The 22,046-nt window shown below is 42.0% G+C and overlaps 1 protein-coding gene across 2 annotated transcripts in view; it reads right to left on the bottom strand.

Annotated features, from left to right (window-relative positions):
- Window positions 1–22,046, bottom strand: part of ascc3 (activating signal cointegrator 1 complex subunit 3) — a 238,337-nt gene that overhangs the window by 175,411 nt on the left and 40,880 nt on the right. For both annotated transcript variants that reach the window (XM_028030745.1, XM_028030743.1), the window contains exons 7-8: window positions 20,317–20,452; window positions 12,758–12,883 (exon numbers count right to left, since the gene is read on the bottom strand). In XM_028030745.1, coding sequence (XP_027886546.1) covers window positions 12,758–12,883; window positions 20,317–20,452 — 262 coding nt within the window. The remainder of the gene's footprint in view (window positions 1–12,757; window positions 12,884–20,316; window positions 20,453–22,046) is intronic.

Raw genomic sequence — 22,046 nt, 5'->3', positions numbered from 1 at the left:
ATTTTCATTTATTTTAAAATTGTTTGAACTTATAAATAAAGTAGATAGTAGGGGTGCATAGAAGTTTTGTAGTCGATCACCAGATTACCGATCTTTTTAAAAGCTTAACTGCCGATTTCGATTTTGGCTGATACCAATTTTTTTTGTCTGAAATGTTGCTCAATACAGCAGGAAAGTTGTTGGGTTGGCAACAGGGAGGTCACTATTGTTAAATATAAACGTGCAGACATAACTTGAAGAGAAAGGTCTATCAGTCAAACCTTTCTCACTGGGGCACAAAAGAGGACAGTGGTTGATTCTTAGACCTTTGCCAAGCTAAATAAGATCGGTGGATAAGATCGGCTTCCTATGTGAAAATCGCTGATCACCAATCTCCCAAAATTAAGAAAATCGGCACCAATATTGTTAGAATAATTTTATTATCACTATTACATTAGTAGTGTTATTAGGGTCATCTATTGCTTAAGTGTGAACATGTGTGTGAGACAGAGATGACTTCCTTTTAACCCTTAAAACATGTTCTTTGAAGATGGTCTTCTGAGAGTTTCCTTAGCCGTAAACCCGTGTTTGTTTATACTCTGTGTCCCCCCTACGTAGAGATTCCTTAGTCGTAAAACTGCGTTTGGTATGCGTTAGTTCCTGGGGACTCCTAATCTTATCAGCACCAGCCCCCTTGCTTTTGTTTTGTGTTAATAAAAGGCAAGTTCTACTGCAGTTTCAGAACACATGGTGAACTGTTCAGAGTACGCTGTGTCTTCTCCTTTTGCAAAAGCTTGCTTGAAAACTCAAATGTTGTCTGTGGTTCTTTCTTTGTATTGTACCAGTAAAAGCTGGCCGATAAATCGGTGCACCCCTGGTAGATAGTCTAGTTAGACTTTTACTATTTGCTATGGGTATATTTTCTTTCATATTTGTAGTTGGTTTTGGTGATTTTATTTTTTATTCCTTTTCATGCTCTTATAATTGCTGCAGCTGTAACACAAGAATTTTCCATGGGGATTTATTAAGTACTGTTATTCTGGTTCTAATGTCAAAACTAGAAACAGTTAAATTAAAGATTAAATCATTTTAACTTAAATGAAAAAAGCATCAATCATTTCTGCTGCAGAGTACTGGCTGTATGCTCTCTAGCCACCCCATGCGCACACACAAAAAAAAGCAGCAGACATGGATTAGACAATTTGTTTGAATGCAAATATATTAGGGCTCCTGTAAACAAATATTTTAGTAATCGAGTATTTTATTGATTATTCTTATGATTAATCAAGTAATCGGATAAAAAAAAGAAATAAAACATTGGTAAACCCAACAAAACTATCGGATATTTACTATCGGATGTTACTATCGGATATCAATATCAGTCAAATTTTTCATATTTGAGTATCCCTAACAATTACTTTTCTGTAGTTTTTCAAATTAACTTGTAACAATAGTAGCTCATTTTCAAAGTTAACCTGAAGAAAAGTTATATAAAAATCTGCAATTATATTTGATTTAATAATAAAAAGGCAGTCTCGCCCGAAACATTCGCTGGAGATAGGCATCAGCACCCCTCCCGACCCCATTTGGGACAAGGATGTACAGAAAATGGATGAATAAAGAATCAGGCTCACAAATATGCTTATAAAATAATATCTACACTCCAGCTTTTAGTTTATGTATTCATCTTTAATCAATTTAATACATGAACTCTCACTTTGCCCAGCCATTTATAGTTTTTGTGTCCATGTTAGCAACTATATTCGACACCTTCGTTCATCACACAGAGAAACATTTACCAGCTATGTACCACCATGATGCGCTCCATCACCCATTTGTTGAGAGCGGGATGAAATAAATTTTCCAGTTCATTCGCAAAGCTACACATCTAAAGCACAGTCGCTTGCAGTGTTCAGTCTGTTCACTCACCTGTATAAATACACCGGCTGCGCTCTTCCCCACCGTTCACTTTTCATAACCACCAGGCTGCTCCGAAACACTGCCGTACTTCAGGCATCGCACCAGTCCTTTTAAGGATGCTTATTTGTCCCCCAAGAATGATAACCCAGACCAAACTTCAAAATTTGACGTTATGCTGCTAACACTTAGCTTTCATCAAAAACTCGTAGGCAGAAGTGAGAGCTCTGCACAATGCAAATAATGACCCGGCCAGAACTCTGTGCACTAAATGATAAAACACAATTTGCTTCGAGGCTATTAAAGTTTCCTCGAGGAATTTTAATAATCAAGGTACTCGAATCATTCGAGGAATTGTTTCAGCCCTAAAAAAATATCACGCACCTTAAGACTTTCAGTTCCACTTTCTGAGACATCCCTCAAGTCTGCTGTAAAGCCAGCAGCACTGCAGGTTTCCTCTTTTCTTCCTCAAATTACAAATTTCAACTGGCTTTCCAGACTGGATTAACTTATTTAGAACACTGACCAGTATGAGACTAAAACACCATACATTACTTCAAATTTGTCACTCTGTGCTGTCCGTTGGTTTTCCAACATTTTAGTAATTGCAATAATTAACTGAACTTGGCAGCATTTTTTATAATTATTATCAAATTGTATGTGATTGACTTAAATCTGCTTAAATGATTAATGTATAGTTATATTAACTGTATATTGTTTGTAAAATGGTTCATTGGTTTTTAAAGTGCCTTGAGACATTTGTTGTGAATCAGATCTAAATAAACAAACTGAACTAAATTATTACAATGTTCTGGTGGTGATGGTAACAAGGGATAGGGTTAGGGTTACCCTAACCCTGCCAGGTAAAGAGCTCCTCACTAGAGCTTTTTACTCTCAGTTTGAGGGCAAAGGTATGGTTGCCTGTTGCTGTCATTCCAGTCTGATCTGCCATCATCCTGTGATTCTCCACACTGTTGACAGCTTGCCCTCTTCTACTTTGATGTGCAAAAGGCAGTGTAATAAGCACTGTGCTGAAAAGAAGTGGCACAACTTAACAGGCCTCCATGTATAATTAATACTTCTTAATTGCATTTCCTAATTCAATTTTGATGTGGCCCCTCCACGGCACACACGGGGCTCAGTGCTATCTTAGACTTGCTGAACAAAAATTACAAATCTGATGTTAAGTATTTGAGATTTTTTAGCCCAGTGTGTTGGGTCCTCTCAAATTGAGCTAAACATTTTTATAAGGAACACATTGCTTCCTCCAGAAAACTTGCTAAGTTGGGTGGTCGGGGTGCCGAGGCGGTCCACCGACAGGTCCACTAGCGGTCCCACCATGATTTTGTATTAAAAGATGGTAAGTTGGGCGTGCCGTGGTGGCGTAGGGGTTAGCGTGACCCATATTTGGAGGCCTTGAGCCCTCGACACGGCCGTCGCGGGTTCGACTCCCGGACCCAACGACATTTGCCGCATGTCTTCCCCCCTCTCCTTCCCTGTTTCCTGTCAGCCTACTATCACATAAGGGACACTAGAGCCCACAAAAGACCCCCTGGAGGGGTAAAAAAAAAAAGATGGTAAGTTGACAAGAAATGTAAAAACATTACTGGGTCATTTTGTGTTACGGGAAGACATCACCACTGAAATGCTATTTAAACCCACACCTATAGAATCTTAAATGCAGCAAACAACAAGCAAAAAATACAATTAAAATTAAAGCTGGAAACAGTGTTGAAAGCCCTCGCAGTTCAGCACCGCTCTGGCCTTATGGCGACTGCGGGAACTCTGGCAATGATACCCGCTCGCCACATCAACACTCTCACGCAGTTCCTCCACCCGTCCACTAGGTGATACTGATGTGTTGAGCACTGCTCCCTTCCTGATTTGGTTGAAGACAAACTTGTGGAAGCAGAAGAGTCCATAACTGATGTGGAAGAGGTTTGACAGGAAAGCAGTGGGTCAGAGTAAGGTGACATGTTTGTATGGTAGAGGACAATGATGTATGGGAGAGGATGATGATGAGCTTGTTCCTGAACTGTTGAAAAATGTGTTCAGCTAATTTGCTCTGTCCAGGCTTCCATTGATCTGATTCTCCTTTTGCTTGAAGCCTGTGATCTTCTTCATCCCTGACCACACATCTCTGATACCGTTTCTCTGTAGTTTATTCTCCAGCTTCTTCCAGTACTTCTCCTTGATCTCTAATCTTGACTTTGAGCTTACTCCTCAATAACTCTGTCTCATTCCCTAAAGGCTCTTTTTTGCTTGTTTAACAGTTCCTTTAGGTCATTGGTGATCCAGGGTTTGTTATTCGGGAAGCATTTTGCTGTTCTGGTGGGGACGCTGCTGTCCACAGAGAAGTTTGTAAAGTCAGTCACACACTGAGTCATGGCACCGATGTTATTTTCATGTGGCTGGCAGAGAGTAGTCCAATCAGTTGCTTCAAAACAAGCCTGGAGGGCCTCCTCTGCTTCCTTTGACCACTTCCTAACAATCATCTTCCTAACAGGCAGCCTCTTCACAAGGCATTTGTATTCAGAGCAGAGAAATCAAGATTATGGTCAATTTCCCCAGAGGAAGTCTTAGTTTGGAGACATATGCATCCTTGACATTATCATTAAAAAAATCCAAAATTTTGTTTTCCCGGATGGAACAGCTAACAAACTGGTGAAATGTTGCCAGTGGTAAAGAGAGTGAGGCATGATTAAAATCACCAGGTATTGCCACAAATGCATTGGGGTGTTGTGTCTGTATCTTAGCAACAACAGAACTGATGACATCACATGCATTATCAGCAACAGCTGAGAGTGGAATATAAACTTACTGCCAAAATAACACTGGTGAATTTTCTTGGTAAATATTATGGTCAGAAACTCACTGCCAAGAGTTGAATGTCTGGATTTCAGATACAACACTTCACAGGAACATGTTTAGTTTAGTAAGGGCCACAGGAACTGTTTTGTTGCTCAAGCTTTATGGGACCAGTTTTTCAGATCTCCGCGTTGTCACGCACAGTAACTCTGGCTAAGTGGACAAAGCATTTGATGTGGTTTGATGCATTGTGTAACCAGAAAAATAATTAAATAAAATGAAATAATGCAGGCGCGTAAGCTCCTCCACAGGCTGAACCGCTTAACCACGAGTGCACCGGCCAACAACATACATAAACTTCATCAGCTCAGACACAGAGTCATGCGCTGAGCAGCATGTTGAGATATAAACGCACACGCCGAACATAATTCTTTGTTCACTAAGATAAATCATTCTCTCTCCACAGCACACAAGTTATGCACACAGTTGGTGACAAAAACATCCATCCATCCATCCATCCATTTTCCGTTCACCCTTGTCCCTAATGGGGTCGGGAGGGTTGCTGGTGCCTATCTCCAGCTACATTCCGGGCGAGAGGCGGGGTACACCCCGGACAGGTCGCCAGTCTGTCGCAGGGCGTGACAAAAACACTGTACATTATATACATAAGCTAAATTATGGAAAATCAATTTATATATTGTGTTTTTTTTAACCACTTCATTGGCGACGTACAGACAGGAGGGACGTGCTCTCATACAATGGCAGCCAGCGCAGTTATAGAGGGGTTGTGCAATCGAAGGTGAGGCTCAGCTCGCTGCTGAGTCTTTCAGCCGCTGCAGAAATTCAGGAATTTTGAAGAAAAAATAATCAAAATTGGTTAACCTAAATGAAAAATAAATACTTCATTGTACAAACCACAGGGTGAAAATAGCAATATAAATTATTTTATCATTATATATTATTTTTCCATGATGACAGGTGAGGCAGAGCCTCACCTCCCCTGACCGCACGTTACTGGTTTTTACATATATTACGAATACATTTTCTCACATAAATCTTAATACATGATGGTGAATATTAATAAATATAAAATTACATATATTTTGGGATATATAAACACATACAGGGGTTGGACAATGAAACTGAAACACCTCTCATTTTAGTGTGGGAGGTTTCATGGCTAAATTGGACCAGCCTGGTGGCCAATCTTCATTAATTGCACATTGAACCAATAAGAGCAGAGTGTGAAGGTCCAATTAGCAGGGTAAGAGCCCAGTTTTGCTCAAAATATTGCAATGCACGCAACATTATGGGTGACATACCAGAGTTCAAAAGAGGACAAATTGTTGGTGCACGTCTTGCTGGCGCATCTGTGACCAAGACAGCAAGTCTTTGTGATGTATCAAGAGCCACGGTATCCAGGGTAATGTCAGCATACCACCAAGAAGGACGAACCACATCCAACAGGATTAACTGTGGACGCAAGAGGAAGCTGTTTGAAAGGGATGTTCGGGTGCTAACCCGGATTGTATCCAAAAAACATAAAACCACGGCTGCCCAAATCACGGCAGAATTAAATGTGCACCTCAACTCTCCTGTTTCCACCAAAACTGTCCGTCGGGAGCTCCACAGGGTCAATATAAACGGCCGGGCTGCTATAGCCAAACCTTTGGTCACTCGTGCCAAAGCCAAACATCGGTTTCAATGGTGCAAGGAGCGCAAATCTTGGGCTGTGGACAATGTGAAACATGTATTGTTCTCTGATGAGTCCACCTTTACTGTTTTCCCCACATCCGGGAGAGTTACGGTGTGGAGAAGCTCCAAAGAAGCGTACCACCCAGACTGTTGCATGCCCAGAGTGAAGCATGGGGGTGGATCAGTGATGGTTTGGGCTGCCATATCATGGCATTCCCTTGGCCCCATACTTGTGCTAGATGGGCGCGTCACTGCCAAGGACTACTGAACCATTCTGGAGGACCATGTGCATCCAATGGTTCAAACATTGTATCCTGAAGGCGTTGCCGTGTATCAGGATGACAATGCACCAATACACACAGCAAGACTGGTGAAAGATTGGTTTGATGAACATGAAAGTGAAGTTGAACATCTCCCATGGCCTGCACAGTCACCAGATCTAAATATTATTGAGCCACTTTGGGGTGTTTTGGAGGAGCGAGTCAGGAAACATTTTCCTCCACCAGCATCACGTCGTGACCTGGCCACTATCCTGCAAGAAGAATGGCTTACAATCCCTCTGACCACTGTGCAGGACTTGTATATGTCATTCCCAAGACGAATTGACGCTGTATTGGCCGCAAAAGGAGGCCCTACACCATACTAATAAGTTATTGTGGTCTAAAACCAGGTGCTTCATACAGGGGTTGTCCAACCCCTGTACATACTGTAGATGTTTAATATAATGCAATATATGAAAAGCGACAGTCATGAATATTTTATATATATTGAATATTATATTACATGCGATATTCATCTAATATATGAATAATATATTGTATAATACATAAATACATAAGAGTGTACTTACAACATATAGTATAATCCAAAATGTATTAGGGCAATATTAAAATATATTACCATATATTACAGGTAATGCTTGTATTTCTTTTCCTTTAGTAAGAGTATATGTATATACTGTAGTACGTTGCAGCATATAAATTATAAGGCCTCCATACATGGGTTGTGTTTTGCCCCTGTTCCACCGCCATAGCCATATATGTGGTTACAATTGATATCAGCAAGATGTAGTCCAGCACCTGAATGCTGGAAGATGAAGGTAGATCAGTCAGCTTTGGAAAATGGGGTCTAACAACTAACAACGTCAGGCAGACCATGTAACTCTAAAACAAAATACACTCAATTAGCCATGTTGCACATGTGTGGAAGGGCTTTGACGAGACAAAGCTTTCAAAAGCAGCCAGAATACTACGGACTTTTATCATTATTACTTAGGCATTTGTATAATAGTCCAATATTCCATGGCTAATGAAGGAATCAATGGGACAACCATGATGGAGATTGAAATTGACAGGCACTGAAGGGACTACGCCATTCTCAGTGCAAAAAACACCTGAGCCACTCTCATTACCTGTGGAAACAAGAGCAATGGTGCAGATGTGATTAAACCATTCATTAATCAATTTGGTATGGCATCAGACACACAAAACATTCTCTTACACATACACACACCAAAAAGCAGAATCCTTATTATGGTGAGTGACAGGGAGTGAAGTGCAACAAAATGCTTTTATAGGTTCACAGGCGTTGTACTTCACCGTCTTCATAAATAAAAGACCAAACATAGAGATGAGGGACTGACCTTTAGTACAACTACATCTTCACTAGTGATATAGTACTGATGGATTACAAAACCCACTTCTGCGGACACAGTGGGAGCTGAGCCATTAAAAGACAATGTTGTGTGTAGACTGTGGTGGAGTCCACCACCCAAAGGACCAGAGCAAGCTGAGCTGCAGCTTTTTTAGCATTCTCCCCTCCTATAAAATATCTGCAGAGATGTCAGGTAATTCTCCAGTAGGCTGGGGGGATGTATGTACCACTAGCATGTGGATTTGTCTGTCAAGGTGTCAGTCAGACTGGCAGGTCATTGTGTTACCTGACAGCTGGCTGATAGCTACAACACTTCTATTAAGAAAGAACATCACTCACTGGACACTGCAATCCCTGGTCTCTCCATTTACTGAGAAAAAAGAAAACAGCAGCTAACAATATTCAGCTACAACATAAAAATTGGTGTCAGGTGGAGTGAATGGCACTGATTTCATCTTTAAAGGGAACTTTTGCATTAGAAAATTGATTGTGGTATGATAGTCGAAACAAAGTTTTGTTACTTGACAAAGGATAACTGGGGATTATTATCAAATTTTTGCTTGTTCTATAAACATATATATAAAAATCAAAACAATAACATTATCAGAACGACAATAAACTCATTCATTTGTTTATCTTTAGTCGCATTGATTACTGCAACAATGTCTTCACAGGTCTGCATAAATAAAAATTAATCGTCCAGCTGCAGCTGATCTAAAACGCTGCTGCTTGCATTTGGACTACAACCAGGAAGATAGAGCACATCGCACCACTTCGACAGTTCTTCCATGGAGAGAATAGACTGTAAAATACTGTTGTTTATTTATAAATCACTGAACAGTTTAGCAGTGATATAATACACATTAAAAATCTGCAGTTGTTGTATCAACCTTCCAGAGCTCTCAGGTCTTCTGCTTCTGGTCTGCTCTGCATCCCCAGAAACAGAACCAAACATGGAAAAGCAGCATTCAGTATGGAGTTAAATTTGTTTCACAATTATTCAATCATAAAGACCTAACCTCAAATTAAAAAAATAAAATTGTGATCAAAACTTTTAGAACTGTAATGATTTTAACAAAATAGAAATTTGTTTTTTTTTTTATTAAAATCACAAATCTTTGTCTCATGAAGTGAAAACGTTTTTTGCAAAACAAACTTATTTGGGTGTGTCAGAAATCTTTGGTTGTGATTTTCCTTTTTTTGGTTGCGCTTCTCAAATTTTTGCTTGTGAATCTCACATGAACATCCTGGGCGGGACCTAAAGACGAACAATGTAAGACAGCGCTAAACCTTTTAGCACTGACTAAAGTGGATGACTGACTCTTTGTAATGTCAGCACTCTGTCCTGAACTGCAAAACTTGCTGCTTCGTTTTGGGACGCAGAATGTGAATGGTAAGTAATCTTCACAAAATTACACCGCTCAGCGTTCAACACAATCATCCCACAGCATCTGGCAGGAAAACTGGGACACCTGGGCTTCAGCACCCCCCTGTGCAACTGGCTGCTAGACTTCCTCACCGACAGACCTCAGTCAGTCCGGATCGGACAACACACCTCCGATGTCATCACCCTCAGCACAGGCTCCCCTCAGGGCTGCGTCCCGAGCCCTCTGCTGTTCACTCTGATGACACACGACTGCGTCCCCAGGTTCGCCACCAACCACATCGTGAAGTTCGCGGACGACACAACGGTGGTGGGCCTCATCAGAGACGACAACGACCTGGACTACAGAGAGGAGGTGGAGCAGCTGGTGGACTGGTGCAGAGACAACAGCCTGATCCTGAACGTTGACAAGACAAAGGAGATGATCGTCGACTTCAGGAAGAACCGGCCCAGCCACGCTCCACTGCTCATCAACAGCTCGGCTGTGGAGGTGGTCAGCAGCACCAAATTCCTGGGGGTGCACATCACTAACGACCTCACCTGGACTGTGAACACCACGTCTCTGGTCAAGAGGGCACAGAAACGTTTGTATTTCCTGCAGAGGATGAGAAGAGCACACCTGCCCCCGCCCATCCTCAAGACGTTCTACAGAAGCACCATAGAGAGCATTCTGACCAGCTGCCTCTCTGTGTGGTGTGGAGGCTGCAGCGCCTCCGACTGGAAGAACGTGAGGAGAGTGGTGCGGACAGCAGAGAGGATCATCGGGGCCCCCCTTTCCTCCATTCAGGACATTTCATCCCAGCGCTGCCTGTCCCGAGGCCGAAACATCATCAGTGACCCCTCACACCCCCACCATGGACTGTTCTCCCTGCTGCCCTCTGGAAAGAGGTTCCGCAGCATCCGGTGCAGGTCCACCAGGTTCCGAAACAGCTTTTTCCCAGTTGCCATCAGACTGCTGAACTCTTAACTGGACTGCACTTAAAATCTAGTCTCCACTTTATACCTTGCACATGTACAGAGCTAAGTAACTTCCTTTTTACTGTCAGTCCTGCACTTTATATTTTATATTTATATTCATGTTTTATACTGTATTTTATTTTATTCTGGAGTAACCTCACAACATTGGAAGCTCAAAACACTGTCCTGAGCCGTATGCAATGAAATTTCGTTCTGTATACACCCTGTGCATGCAAAATGACAATAAAGTCAGTCTAAGTCTAAGTCTAATGGCTACTAAAGTGTCCATCTATTTTTCAAAGAAGAAATCTTACACAACTTATATGACGGCAGTCATATATCTTGTCCCTGTTAGCATATTGTGCTAGCTAATGGTAGCACTAGGTAAAGTGTATAAACTAGACTTGTGTAATATTCATCAGTTTTTTTTAAATTCGTTAACCAGCACACTTTTATAGAGTTACATTAAGAGTTGAAAATATCAAATGTATCTGGAGAAATATGTGTTAAAAACTGTAATGCCTCCATGTGTGTATTAACTAGCATTGAAGCTAAAGTGAGAAAACACACTGGACCACTGCACCAGGGTGTCATTAGGTCCACGTTAATCTGCACCACACATCAAGTGACTGTGGATGAGGAGAGGCAATGTAACTCTTGAATATATATTTTCTTCCAGATGCAAAATGAAAAACCAAGTTGGTAGATCACACAGTGAAGTAGAATATTCACATAATTTCTGTCTTTTTTTAATGGTAATTGTTGTGTATGTGTCTTGTATTTAGTTTTATTTCGAATTATATGTAATATGCCTTTTGCTGTGTTGTGTTATGAAATTAAAATGGTGTTCTCCTATTTCTCTATTCTAGTATGACCAGCAGAGTGCAGCTGAAGCAGGCCACGCTTGTAGGCATTACTGAACAGAGCAATTCCTCCAGCCCCTACAGAGGATCAGAACATGAGGATATAGACCAGCAGGTGTCTATATCCTGCTGCAAAGAGATGGCCAGGTAGGAAAGTAAGTGTTGCTTTTAAGGACCAGGTGTATTTTGGTTAACTGTATTTCTGTAAGTCAGTTTCTTTAAAGGTTTTTAAACTAATATCTCTTCTTTGCTACATTTTTGTATTCATTTTAGTACTGTTAATGGGTGTACCCTGTACTGTGTCTGCTAGCAGTTTAAATTAATTTCAACTACATACTTTCAGAAGAATATTCAGATTTTAACAAGCATTTTCTAAGTACAAAATATTTCACTTTACTCTTACTCAGTGACTTGTGTTTACACCTCTGTGTTACACAAACTGTAGTTCTGAGGAAGAGCTGCATCGTGAAGGCAGCACTCTGTCTACCCAAGTGTTTTGCACAGCTGACTGGCTGCCACAGAGATTTCTGAAGCATGGAAAAGAATCAATGTATGTTTTTGATGAGGGAATACCATTATAACATGATGTAAAGCTCAAAAAGGTAGATTTTAATCTAATACTTTTACCCTTCGAAATGTTAATACTACAACTCGATAAAACTGTGTTGTAACTCAAGTATATGATCCTGTGACAATCTCCAACTTTCAGCTGTGATCAGCTGCACCAAGTGAGTACAATATGACCTACAGAACAAAAGATATAGGCGGAAGCAGAAGGAAAGCCGTTCTTGTTGAAAAAAAATATCTGATTTAAAACCAACGCTGTAAAATTAAATATAATGGGCACTTCAATTCTTATAAACCTCGGTCAGATTTCTCTTCAAATTGTTTCTTTGAAGGTCTATTCTTCCTCTTCAAAGAGAAAGCAATATGCCAGTTAGGTCATCATCCCAGTGATTCTTTCTTGCACCACCAGCTATCAGCACATCATTTTCTTGCTTTATTTGTGTTTGTTGATTTCATAGCACTATCACAGAATCTGAGATTGTCAGGGTTCAAGTTTTAATACTACATTGCATCTAGTTAACAATTATACCAGCTTATAACAAAAGCATTAACGACTTTCCTAAAGAGGAACAGAGGGCCTTTTATAGCAGTTGTTTGGTGCCTTGAAACTAATTATTTCAATTACTGGTCAATTAAAAAGTAATCCCACAGTTGCTTCTTTAGGTAAACTTTAACAATTACAAATAGAAATATTTGCAAATGTGCTCAAAAAAAAAATATATTTTATGCATTTTGTTCTGGAACGATGCACACATGCTTCAGCTGTTTAGTTGCTTCATTTTCCTCTTAATTCTGACGCTGTAAATGTCTTTAGATTTGTTAGCTATAGAGTTATGAAATGACATGAACATTACACTGTGATGCTACAAAAGTACCAGTCCCTCTGAAAAACAGAGGAAACAGTTTAACAAAATTACCTTACAGATTAACTTACCTCATCCAGTTCAGATATGTAGACTGGTCTCTCCTCAAAACCAACAGGCATGGGTTCATTGTATGGGATTTCCACCTCTTCATATATCTTGTTGTTTTCTCTGTGGATACCCTCGGGCAACAGCAGCTAAATGTCACAGACAGAACAAAATGTTAAAGACCCAATAAATGCCCTGGAAGCTCAAAGTAATAATTAAAAAAAGTTTGGAACAACTAGGCCTGTCATGATAACAAATTTTGCTCAACGATTAATTGTCTCAAAAATTATTGCAATAAACGATAATATTGTTTGACGACTTTTTACACTGATTTAATGGAAATGACATAATAATCCATGCGTTTTCCTGCCAAAGATAGATACACTTTATTTTCAAAAGAACACTTAACACTGGAACTGATAAACAAAATAAACAAAACAACCAAAAACAAAAATAAAATGGATTCTCAGTCTCTATTAACAAAAAATTCACTTGAAAAAAAAAACTAAACAACATAAAGCCAAAGTGGAAATAAATACTGCATTCAACCAAAAGAGTGCAGATTATGAAGTCTGTATATTATGTTGCCCTTCAGTAATAATTAGATTCAAATAGAGAAGATGGGCACATCGACTACCTGATGCAATAGTTCACACTACATGATTTTTGCTCCTATTTTTCCCCTTACGACAATCTTAAAACATTGATCTTTCTAAGATTGTGTGGTGTGTTATGGTAGATCGTCCTTGCCGCTCTGATCCAAATCAGGGGTTTTCCCCGACTGGGAGCTTAAAGCAGCCTGTTGAATGTGACAGGTAGCCAATCAGAAAGTGTGGATTCTCCTTGTGTTTTCTGAGGGGAAATTACAGAGGGGAATCCCAAACAGCTGACACTGGCAACCCAAGTCCAGCTGACATCAGAGATGATACAGAAAGGACATTAATGTTTATTCAACATGCAAAGAATATAGAAATGACAAGAGGAGGAGTTGGAGTGAAATTGCTACCGCAGTTGATAAACCCAGTAACTTTTCAGCTGTTCTTCGTTACGTGACATAAATAGGTTATAATGATTTTCATTCAGTCAGGACTGACACTAGCAACATGCATTGCAGGTAGATTGTTGTTACATCCCCAAGGCAGTCTAGGGGTTTTGGAGGGGGGGGCTGTAACAATAGATAAGCCAGGAAAAATTAAGAGACAAAAACCAGGAGGGTAAAATTAAAGGGTTTATTCTGGGGGATCCAGAGAAAACTCAAAGATGAAAATGAAAACCTACAAGAAAAGAAAAGGGAGAATAACAATGAAAACCAGGGTTTCTAGTAGACCAAAATCCTCATTTGCAGCACCACAAAGCTGCAGCACACATGCTGCCCAATTGGCCAAGAGGCACCGAAAGTCAGTTTCCCAGCTAGTTTTATACTCTGCTCATCAAGAGACAGAGTGAAACCAGCTGGGCCTGCTTAACCCGCCGGAGCTCAGCAGCAACCCGAACTGGGAGGAATCCCACATGCAGCCACCACTGCATGTAACAATTGTAGTAAAGCATTGATTAATGCCTGGTTTTAAAATTAGTTAACTGGACTTGTAGCCATTATTTTGTGCCCATTGTTGGACACCACACGGCAGGAACGGACCCGATCGAACCGTTATACCTAGGATTTCTGTCGGCTAATGTGTGGTCTGTCAGGTTTTGAAAATGGGCCGACAATCGCCCTACAGCTCGTGTGCGCTGGGCTTTACACTAAGTAAAATGAGGAAGGGGGGGTCAGTGGAGAGCACTGGAGTTGAGCCTTTTTTTCATTCGGTGTCATCAACAGAAAGAGAAAAGGGCCGGAAGAGACGATAATGCCAATAATTAAAATGACGTCAATAGTTTTAATTTATCGTACGATTAATTGATTTACTGTTTATCGCGACAGGCCTAGGAACAACATTCAACAACATTTTCACTTATAATCCAGGATGTTCTTACATAGAGGGCCTGACCAAAACATGTGATTCATGATAAAAAAGTATTTTTAATCAGTGTTTTATTTGTTCTAATTTAATGTCAAGGCAGCTAGCTACATCAATTTCTTTAAAGAAAATAGATCAGTTTTCCTCCACTCCAACATTAGGTTGACCGTTGCTACAAAGCTTTTTTTCTGCAGGTTCTTGTTGAAAATAACCATCTGTGCAGAAAATTATAACTTTAATACATGGTCATCATGAAAAATTATTAAGGTGAGTTAGGGCACGGCATGATTTTAGAATTGTCAGCTGATTTTCCAAACCTCTGTGACCACACACAAGCCAAAAAAGTACAACAGGTTCAATCGGTTCGTGTGGTGTGGTGCGCCTGCCATGTGTCCAGCCACACGACAGGAGCCACACACCACACACTTTTGTGATGTTCGTGAGTTAACATCCCGACTCAAGAAGAAAATCCTGTAAAACCCCAACATACCATACGTGAATTTAGAGTAAACAATCACGGATGTAGAAGCAATACCGATAGTTTATGGACTCATTTTAAGTGAGCTAGTGTCAGAATCCTGACTGCATGAACAGTCTTATGGTTATAACTATATTATCTCATGTTAATGATAGCTGAATAGTTGCCCGGTTTATCAACTACGTTGCCAGTTTCGCTCCAGTTCCTCTCAGTATCATTTCTGTTGATATTCCTTGCACAAAATGCTGAATAAACATTCATGCTGTTTCCAAATACGATTATCGCAAGCGACCATCTTAGAACTCGGAACATTTGAAGATTGTCGCAAGGGGAAAAGCGAGGCAAAACATTTAAAATTGTGCCATGTGAACTAGGCTTCAGCGGGCACATCAACATGCAGAAGCCTTGTCTGACGGTTAAATAAAATCCTCCCAGTAAATTGGACATTATGCTGCTAACACTTAGCTTCCGTCAATGACTTAGCGCTGCGCAACACAAATAATAAGCCGGCCATCTAAATAATAAAATAAAATTTATATGCTTCGAGGCAGATATTTTGTAAGAATTTTAATAATTGAGGTACTCGAATCATTCCACGAATCGTTTCTGCCCTATTCCCGAGTATAGTTGCTGACCATGTCTTTATAACCATAACATAAAGACATGGTCATAAAAATGAGTACAGAGAACTCATCTCCTGATGGCTACTTCAAGCAGGATAACACGCCATGTTATAAAGCGTGAATCATCTCAGACTGGTTTCTTGAACACAACAATAAGTTCACTGAACTTGAATGGCCTCCACAGTCACCAGATCTCAATCCAATAGAATAGAATGGAATTACTTTATTCATCCCAGCAGGGAAATTATTTTGCAGTTACAGCAGCATAAAGACAAGACACACAACAACCACCACTGAGTAGCAATTGTAGACAAAATAAAAATAACAATAAAATATAACATGCTGTCAATATAAAAAGCAGCTTAGAGCAGTCCTTGCAAAGATTCAAAAAATGCAGATACAGTATGTATATGTAAATATATGTACAGCACGTGTGCCACAGTGCAGTTGTGCAAAATTGGACTGATTAGTGCAGAACAATGATTTAGCTTTTATTGTACAGTGAGATGGCATGTGGAGCAGCCTATGTGAGAAGGTGCTCCGCTGTCTGTCCACTATGTTGTGGAGAGGGTGCTGTTTATTGTCCATAATAGACAGAATCTTCTTCAGTGTCCTCCTCTCCACCACAGTTTCCAGGGACTCCAGCCTTAGTCCCAGTACAGAACCAGCTTTCCTGATGATTTTGTCTAGTCTATTAGAGTCGCTGGCTCTGATGCTGCTTCCCCAACACACAGCAGCAAAGAAGATGGCACCGGCAACAACACTGTGATAAAAGGTCTCCAACATCTTGCTGCACACATTGAAGGATCTCAGCTTCCTTAAGAAATAGAGTCTGCTCATCCCCTTCTTGCACACAGCATCAGTGTTAGATGCCCAGTCCAGTCCGTTGCAGATTACAACTCCCAGGTATTTGTAATCCTCCACCTCCTCCACCACTTCCCCTTTGATCTTTAGTGGCCGTGAAGGTATCTTCTTCCTTCTGAAGGCAATCAGAAGGAAGGGTTACTAATCTCTGGTCTTACTAATGTTGAGCCTCAGGTGATTCTGGTCAGACCACTCCACAAAGCTGTCCACCAGTGTCCTGTACTCCCCCTCCCTTCCATCTCCTATACACCCGACAACCGCTGAGTCATCAGAAAACTTCTGTAGGTGACATGACTCAGAGTTGTACTGGAAATCAGTGGTGTACAAGGTGAAGAGAAAGGGAGAAAGCACAATTCCCTGTGGAGCTCCTACGTCACTGACCACCACATCAGACAGGACACTGCCCAGACGGACAAACTGTGGCCTGCCTGTCAAGTAGTCAGTCACCCAGGAGATCACTGAGTCGTTGACACCCATCCTCCGCAGCTTCTCACCCAGCAGCAGAGGCTGGATGGTGTTGAAGGCACTGGAGAAATCAAAGAATGTGATTCTCACAGTGTCTCCTCCACCATCCAGGTGCGACAGTGCTCGTTGCAGCAGGAAGATGACGGCATCGTCAACTCCTAAGTGGGGCTGGTAGGCAAATTGCAGGGGGTCTAGAAACGTCCTCACCTGAGGCCTCAGCTGGGCCAGGACCAGTCTCTCCATGACCTTCATCACATGAGATGTGAGAGCAACTGGTCTGTAGTCCTCTGGGTCAGATGGCCTTGGCTTCTTGGGAACAGGAACCACATGTGATGTCTTCCACCGCAGCGGGACTCTCTCCAGCCTGAAGCTCAGGTTGTACATGTGTGCCAGTACAGGGGCCAGCTGGATGGAGCAGGTCTTCAAGATCCGTGGTGTAATGCCATCAGGTCCTGCAGCCTTCCCCTGGTGTAATCGCTCCAACTGTCTCTCAACCTGGCCTGTAGTCACCGTTAGCTGGGGGTAGGTGTTGTTGTCTGCAGTGGAGATGGGGGAAGAGGAGGGGATGGGGGGCTGAAGGAGAGGTGGTGTGCTGGAGAATGCCAGTAGGTGGATTGAACAACTTGAGGCAGTGTGAATGTGTGGGGGGCTGGTGGTGGTATGGGAGTAGCAGGAGGTGAGCTGAACCTGTTGAAAAACTGATTGAACTGGTTTGCTCTATCCCGGCCCCCAGATATCTGTGTGTCCTTCCCCTTCATTCCAGCGATGTTCTTCATTCCTTTCCACACATCTCTCACACGGTTCTGCTCGAGTTTGGACTCAAGCTTCCTCCTGTAGTTGTCCTTGCATGTCCTCAGTGTCTCTCTGAGTTCACGCTGAACTCTCCTCTGCTCCTCCTTATCTCCTGACCTGAAAGCCGTCTTCTTTTTGTTTAAAAGTGCCTTCAGGTCGCTGGTAATCCAGGGTTTGTTGTTGGAGAAGCAGCGCACGGTCCGGGCTGGCATGACAGTGTCCTCACAGAATCTGATGTATTCTGTGATGCAGTCAGACATGTTGTCGATGTCCTCCCCATGAGGCCCACAGAGCACATCCCAGTCTGTCGACCCGAAGCAGTCCTGCAGTGCCGCAGCTGCCTCCTGTGTCCACCTCCTCACCGTCCTGATGCGCACAGGCTGCCTACTCACTAAGGGGGCATACTTGGGAGTCATCCTTACCAAGATGTGGGCCGACCTGCCAAGGGGGGGCAGGGCTGTGGCGCTGTATGCATCTTTGGCATTAGCATACAGGAGATCCAGCATTTTGTTTTCCCTAGTGGGACAGTCAACATACTGCTGGAAGTTGTGTAGCGCTTTGTCCAATGAGGCATGGTTAAAGTCACCTGTGATGACCATGAAGGCGTCCTGGTGTTTAGTCTGTAGTTTGGCTGCAGTAGCGCTGATGACGTCACAGGCCACCGCTGCATCAGCTGATGGGGGAATGTAAACAGCGATCAAAATGGCGGACGTAAACTCCCTCGGTAAATAATACGGCCGCATTCCCACAGCCAGAAGTTCAATGTCTAGGCTACAAATCTGTTTCTTCACGTTAACATGACCGGGGTTACACCACCTCTCACTCATGTAACGGTGACAAACAATCAAAAGAGATATTGAGATTGAGTCCGCAACATTTTAATTTAGTAATTGTTACAAAGTAACTCTGTTAGCGGTCTCGTTCCTAACAGCCGTTAGAAAAAAAAGCACATTCACCACCGTTCCACAACCGTCGTTTCCTAGCAACGGCGGAGTGATATTGACCCCCTCCGCAACCACGTCAACCTGCGACACCACTAGTAAATAACACACAACGAAACACAAAACAGTATTAATAAACACAAAACAGTATTAATTTACCTCGACTATTCCATCAAAATGGCCTGTTTGCCACACTCACATAAAGTGCAATCCCGCCGCCCTTCTTCTTCCGACTCTTGGAAAAGTCCCTATCCCCCCGCACCAAGGAAAATCCAGGAACCTCCACGCTGCAGTCTGGAATAAGCGAGTGTAGCCAGCTTTCCGTGAAGCAGAAGATACTGCACTCCCTGTACTCCTTCTGGGTCCTAACCAGCGCCGTGATTTCATCTGTCTTATTCCCCAAAGACCTCACGTTCCCCACAATAATCGCCGGTATTGCCGGTTTGTGACGTCTCCTCTTCCCCCTCCGTTTAACTCCAGACCTGCAGCCCCGTCGTCTCCTCCGTAGCTCCTCTGGGACCACCGGCCTGTCTCCGTGCCGCAGCAGAGGCTTACACAGCGCAATCAGCTGTTCACGCGTGTAAACAATGCCCCTACTCCGTTCGGCGAGGTTCTCCGTAACAATCAATGCCTCTACTCCGTAGACAACAGCGACAGAACCGACAGAACCACATCCAGCCATTGTGGAAGCTTAACTGATGATCTATGGGTTCTTTAAGCACGGATCCTTAATCGATTACAGCAAATATACACAGATTAACACACACACGACGGGAGCTGCGTCTGCAGGCAGCCAGCTAAGCCGGCGCCATTTTGAATTATAGACAACCTTTGGGATGTGGTGGAACAGGAGATTCGTTTCATGGATGTGCAGCCGACAAATCTGCAGAAACTGCCTGATTATATCATGTCAACATGGACCAGACTCTGAGGAATATTTCCAGTACCTTGTTGGATCTATGCCACGGAGGATTAAGGCAGTTCTGAAGACAAAAGGAGGTCTAACCCCTTTTAGCAAGGTGTACTTAATAAAGTGGCCGGTGAGTGTAATTACTTAGTCTTACTGATCTAACATTTTTTAAACAAAAACAGAGTGGGCCCTTTGTGGAATGCCCTAGTGTTGTAGTAGTGCAAGTAACAATGCTTTAAAAAAAAAACACCACCAAACATGACGACCTCTTGGAGAATTGTAGACATTGTGAACATTTTTATTTTGGGTTTTTTTTAAACTGCTATAGTCACCTAAAAAATGTCTAAATGTCTGATTAGCTTATTAGTGTTAGCCTTTTTTAGGAATATATTCACTTCTCAAAAAGTTAATAGTTATATGAATTACTTGAGATAAAGAAACTAATATTAATAACTTCACAGAAACTATTTTCAAACAATTCTAACTAACCCTCAAAGGTTAATAGAAACAAAGCAATAGTTCCAATTTTTTTTGAAAACCAAAAAACTCACCCTGGCTCCTCCAACAAATGCAGGTGCTTTTGTCGCTTCAGCATAGCTGTCATATACATTTGGATAACGGATTCTTTCATAAACTCTTTCCCTGGTTAGAAGAGGTTCATAACGTGCGTTCAGCAGGACATGCTCTCTGTAAGACAAAGACGGGTTAAAAAGTTATAATTTTACACTAAACATTGGAACAGGACAAAAAAAGAACTACTAAAAACCTAAGACTGATGATACTTGACATAAGACATTTTTATTTGTCATTATGTTTCTAGCGCATAATGACATTGGAGTACTACCCTCAGTGATAAGTAAATAAAGTTTTATTCAGTTCCATAGGGTATGGGTGTGTCTGCAGGTGACAGAGAGAATGGAAAGTGGACAGATAGATTTCACAGCTTTTGAGAAAAAGCTGTTCTTTAGCGGCGTGGTTGTGCACTTTATATATCTGTACCGTATCCCTGACAATAGCTCTACAAACAGTTTGTGTCCTGAGTGGGTAGGATCAGCAACAACAGACCTTCCTTTGCAGTCTGCCAGTATGTATTAGATCCAGCTTTGGTACCTGACTCCCCACAATCCACTGAGCAGTTTTCACCACCTGGGCCAAGTCCTTTTTGTCCTCGATTGTGCAGTTGCCATACTGAGGCAGTCATACTGAGGCAGAGAATGCTCTCAATCACAGCTCTGTAGAAGTTCTTGAGCAACTGAGCAGGCAGTCCAACCTTTTCAATTTCCTGAGGAAGACGACTCTTTGTTGGGCCTTCCTCGTCAGAAAAGAGGTGTTCAGCGACCAGGTTAGGTCCGAGGTGATGTGGATGCCCAGGAAGTTGATGTTGTCTAAGCACTCCACTACCTCCTTTTGTATTCTAATAGGTGGGTGCACTGTCTTCCTGGACAGCTCATCCACCAGCACACTGTTCACTGTGACCTCCTTGGTCATAGTGGACCAAGGAGGTCATAGTGGACCTCCTTGGTCTTGCTGTTGTTGAGCACCACTGGGACAGGTTTTAGGTCTCCTCCCTGTACAGTTTCTCATTGTCGTTTGTTACGACACCCACTATGGTGGAATCAACTGCAAACTTTAGAGCCCTGTTAGAGGAGTAGATGGCTACACAGTAGTGAGTGAACAGTGTATAAAGAACCGGACCAAACACACAGCCCTGCAGTGTGCCTGTATTGAGGACCAGAGTGGATGATGTTTGGTTCCCTATTCTCACCACCTCAGGCCGGTCAGTGAGAAAGTCCCTGATCCAAAGGCACATTGTCAAAAGTCCCAGATCGTGGACCTTCACTATCAGCCTCTCCGGAATGATGGTGTAAAACACTGAACTGAAATCAGCGAATGGCATTCTAACGTAAGTGTCATGCTGCAGATGTGTCAGGGCTGTGTGTAGTGCAATGGAGACAGTATCCTAATAACTGGTACCAAAACACCAGCCATTAGGTGTTACAACTTTGAAAATTACATGCTAAGTTTTTGAAGGAGAAGAGAAACTTTGTGTATGTATGTGATTAACTGGATCCACACTGAAATACATTACAAGCTGCATGAACCAGGAGAGTTCATGTATGGTTAGCTTAAAATGGCAGCCATTGTTGAAGAGAACTCAGTTCATGGTGCAGATGGGTCTCAGTGGAACATCTTACTTGTGTATCAGTGGAATACAAAAGAATATGGATATAATGGCTTCACCATGGAATCATCTCTGGTAGCAAACTCAATGAGCTTTTTT

The sequence above is a fragment of the Xiphophorus couchianus genome, chromosome 11 (assembly GCF_001444195.1).
Source record: "Xiphophorus couchianus chromosome 11, X_couchianus-1.0, whole genome shotgun sequence".
Lineage (NCBI taxonomy): Eukaryota > Metazoa > Chordata > Actinopteri > Cyprinodontiformes > Poeciliidae > Xiphophorus > Xiphophorus couchianus.
Note: the sequence above shows the minus strand (reverse complement) of the source record. Positions and strands in the feature narration are given on the sequence as shown.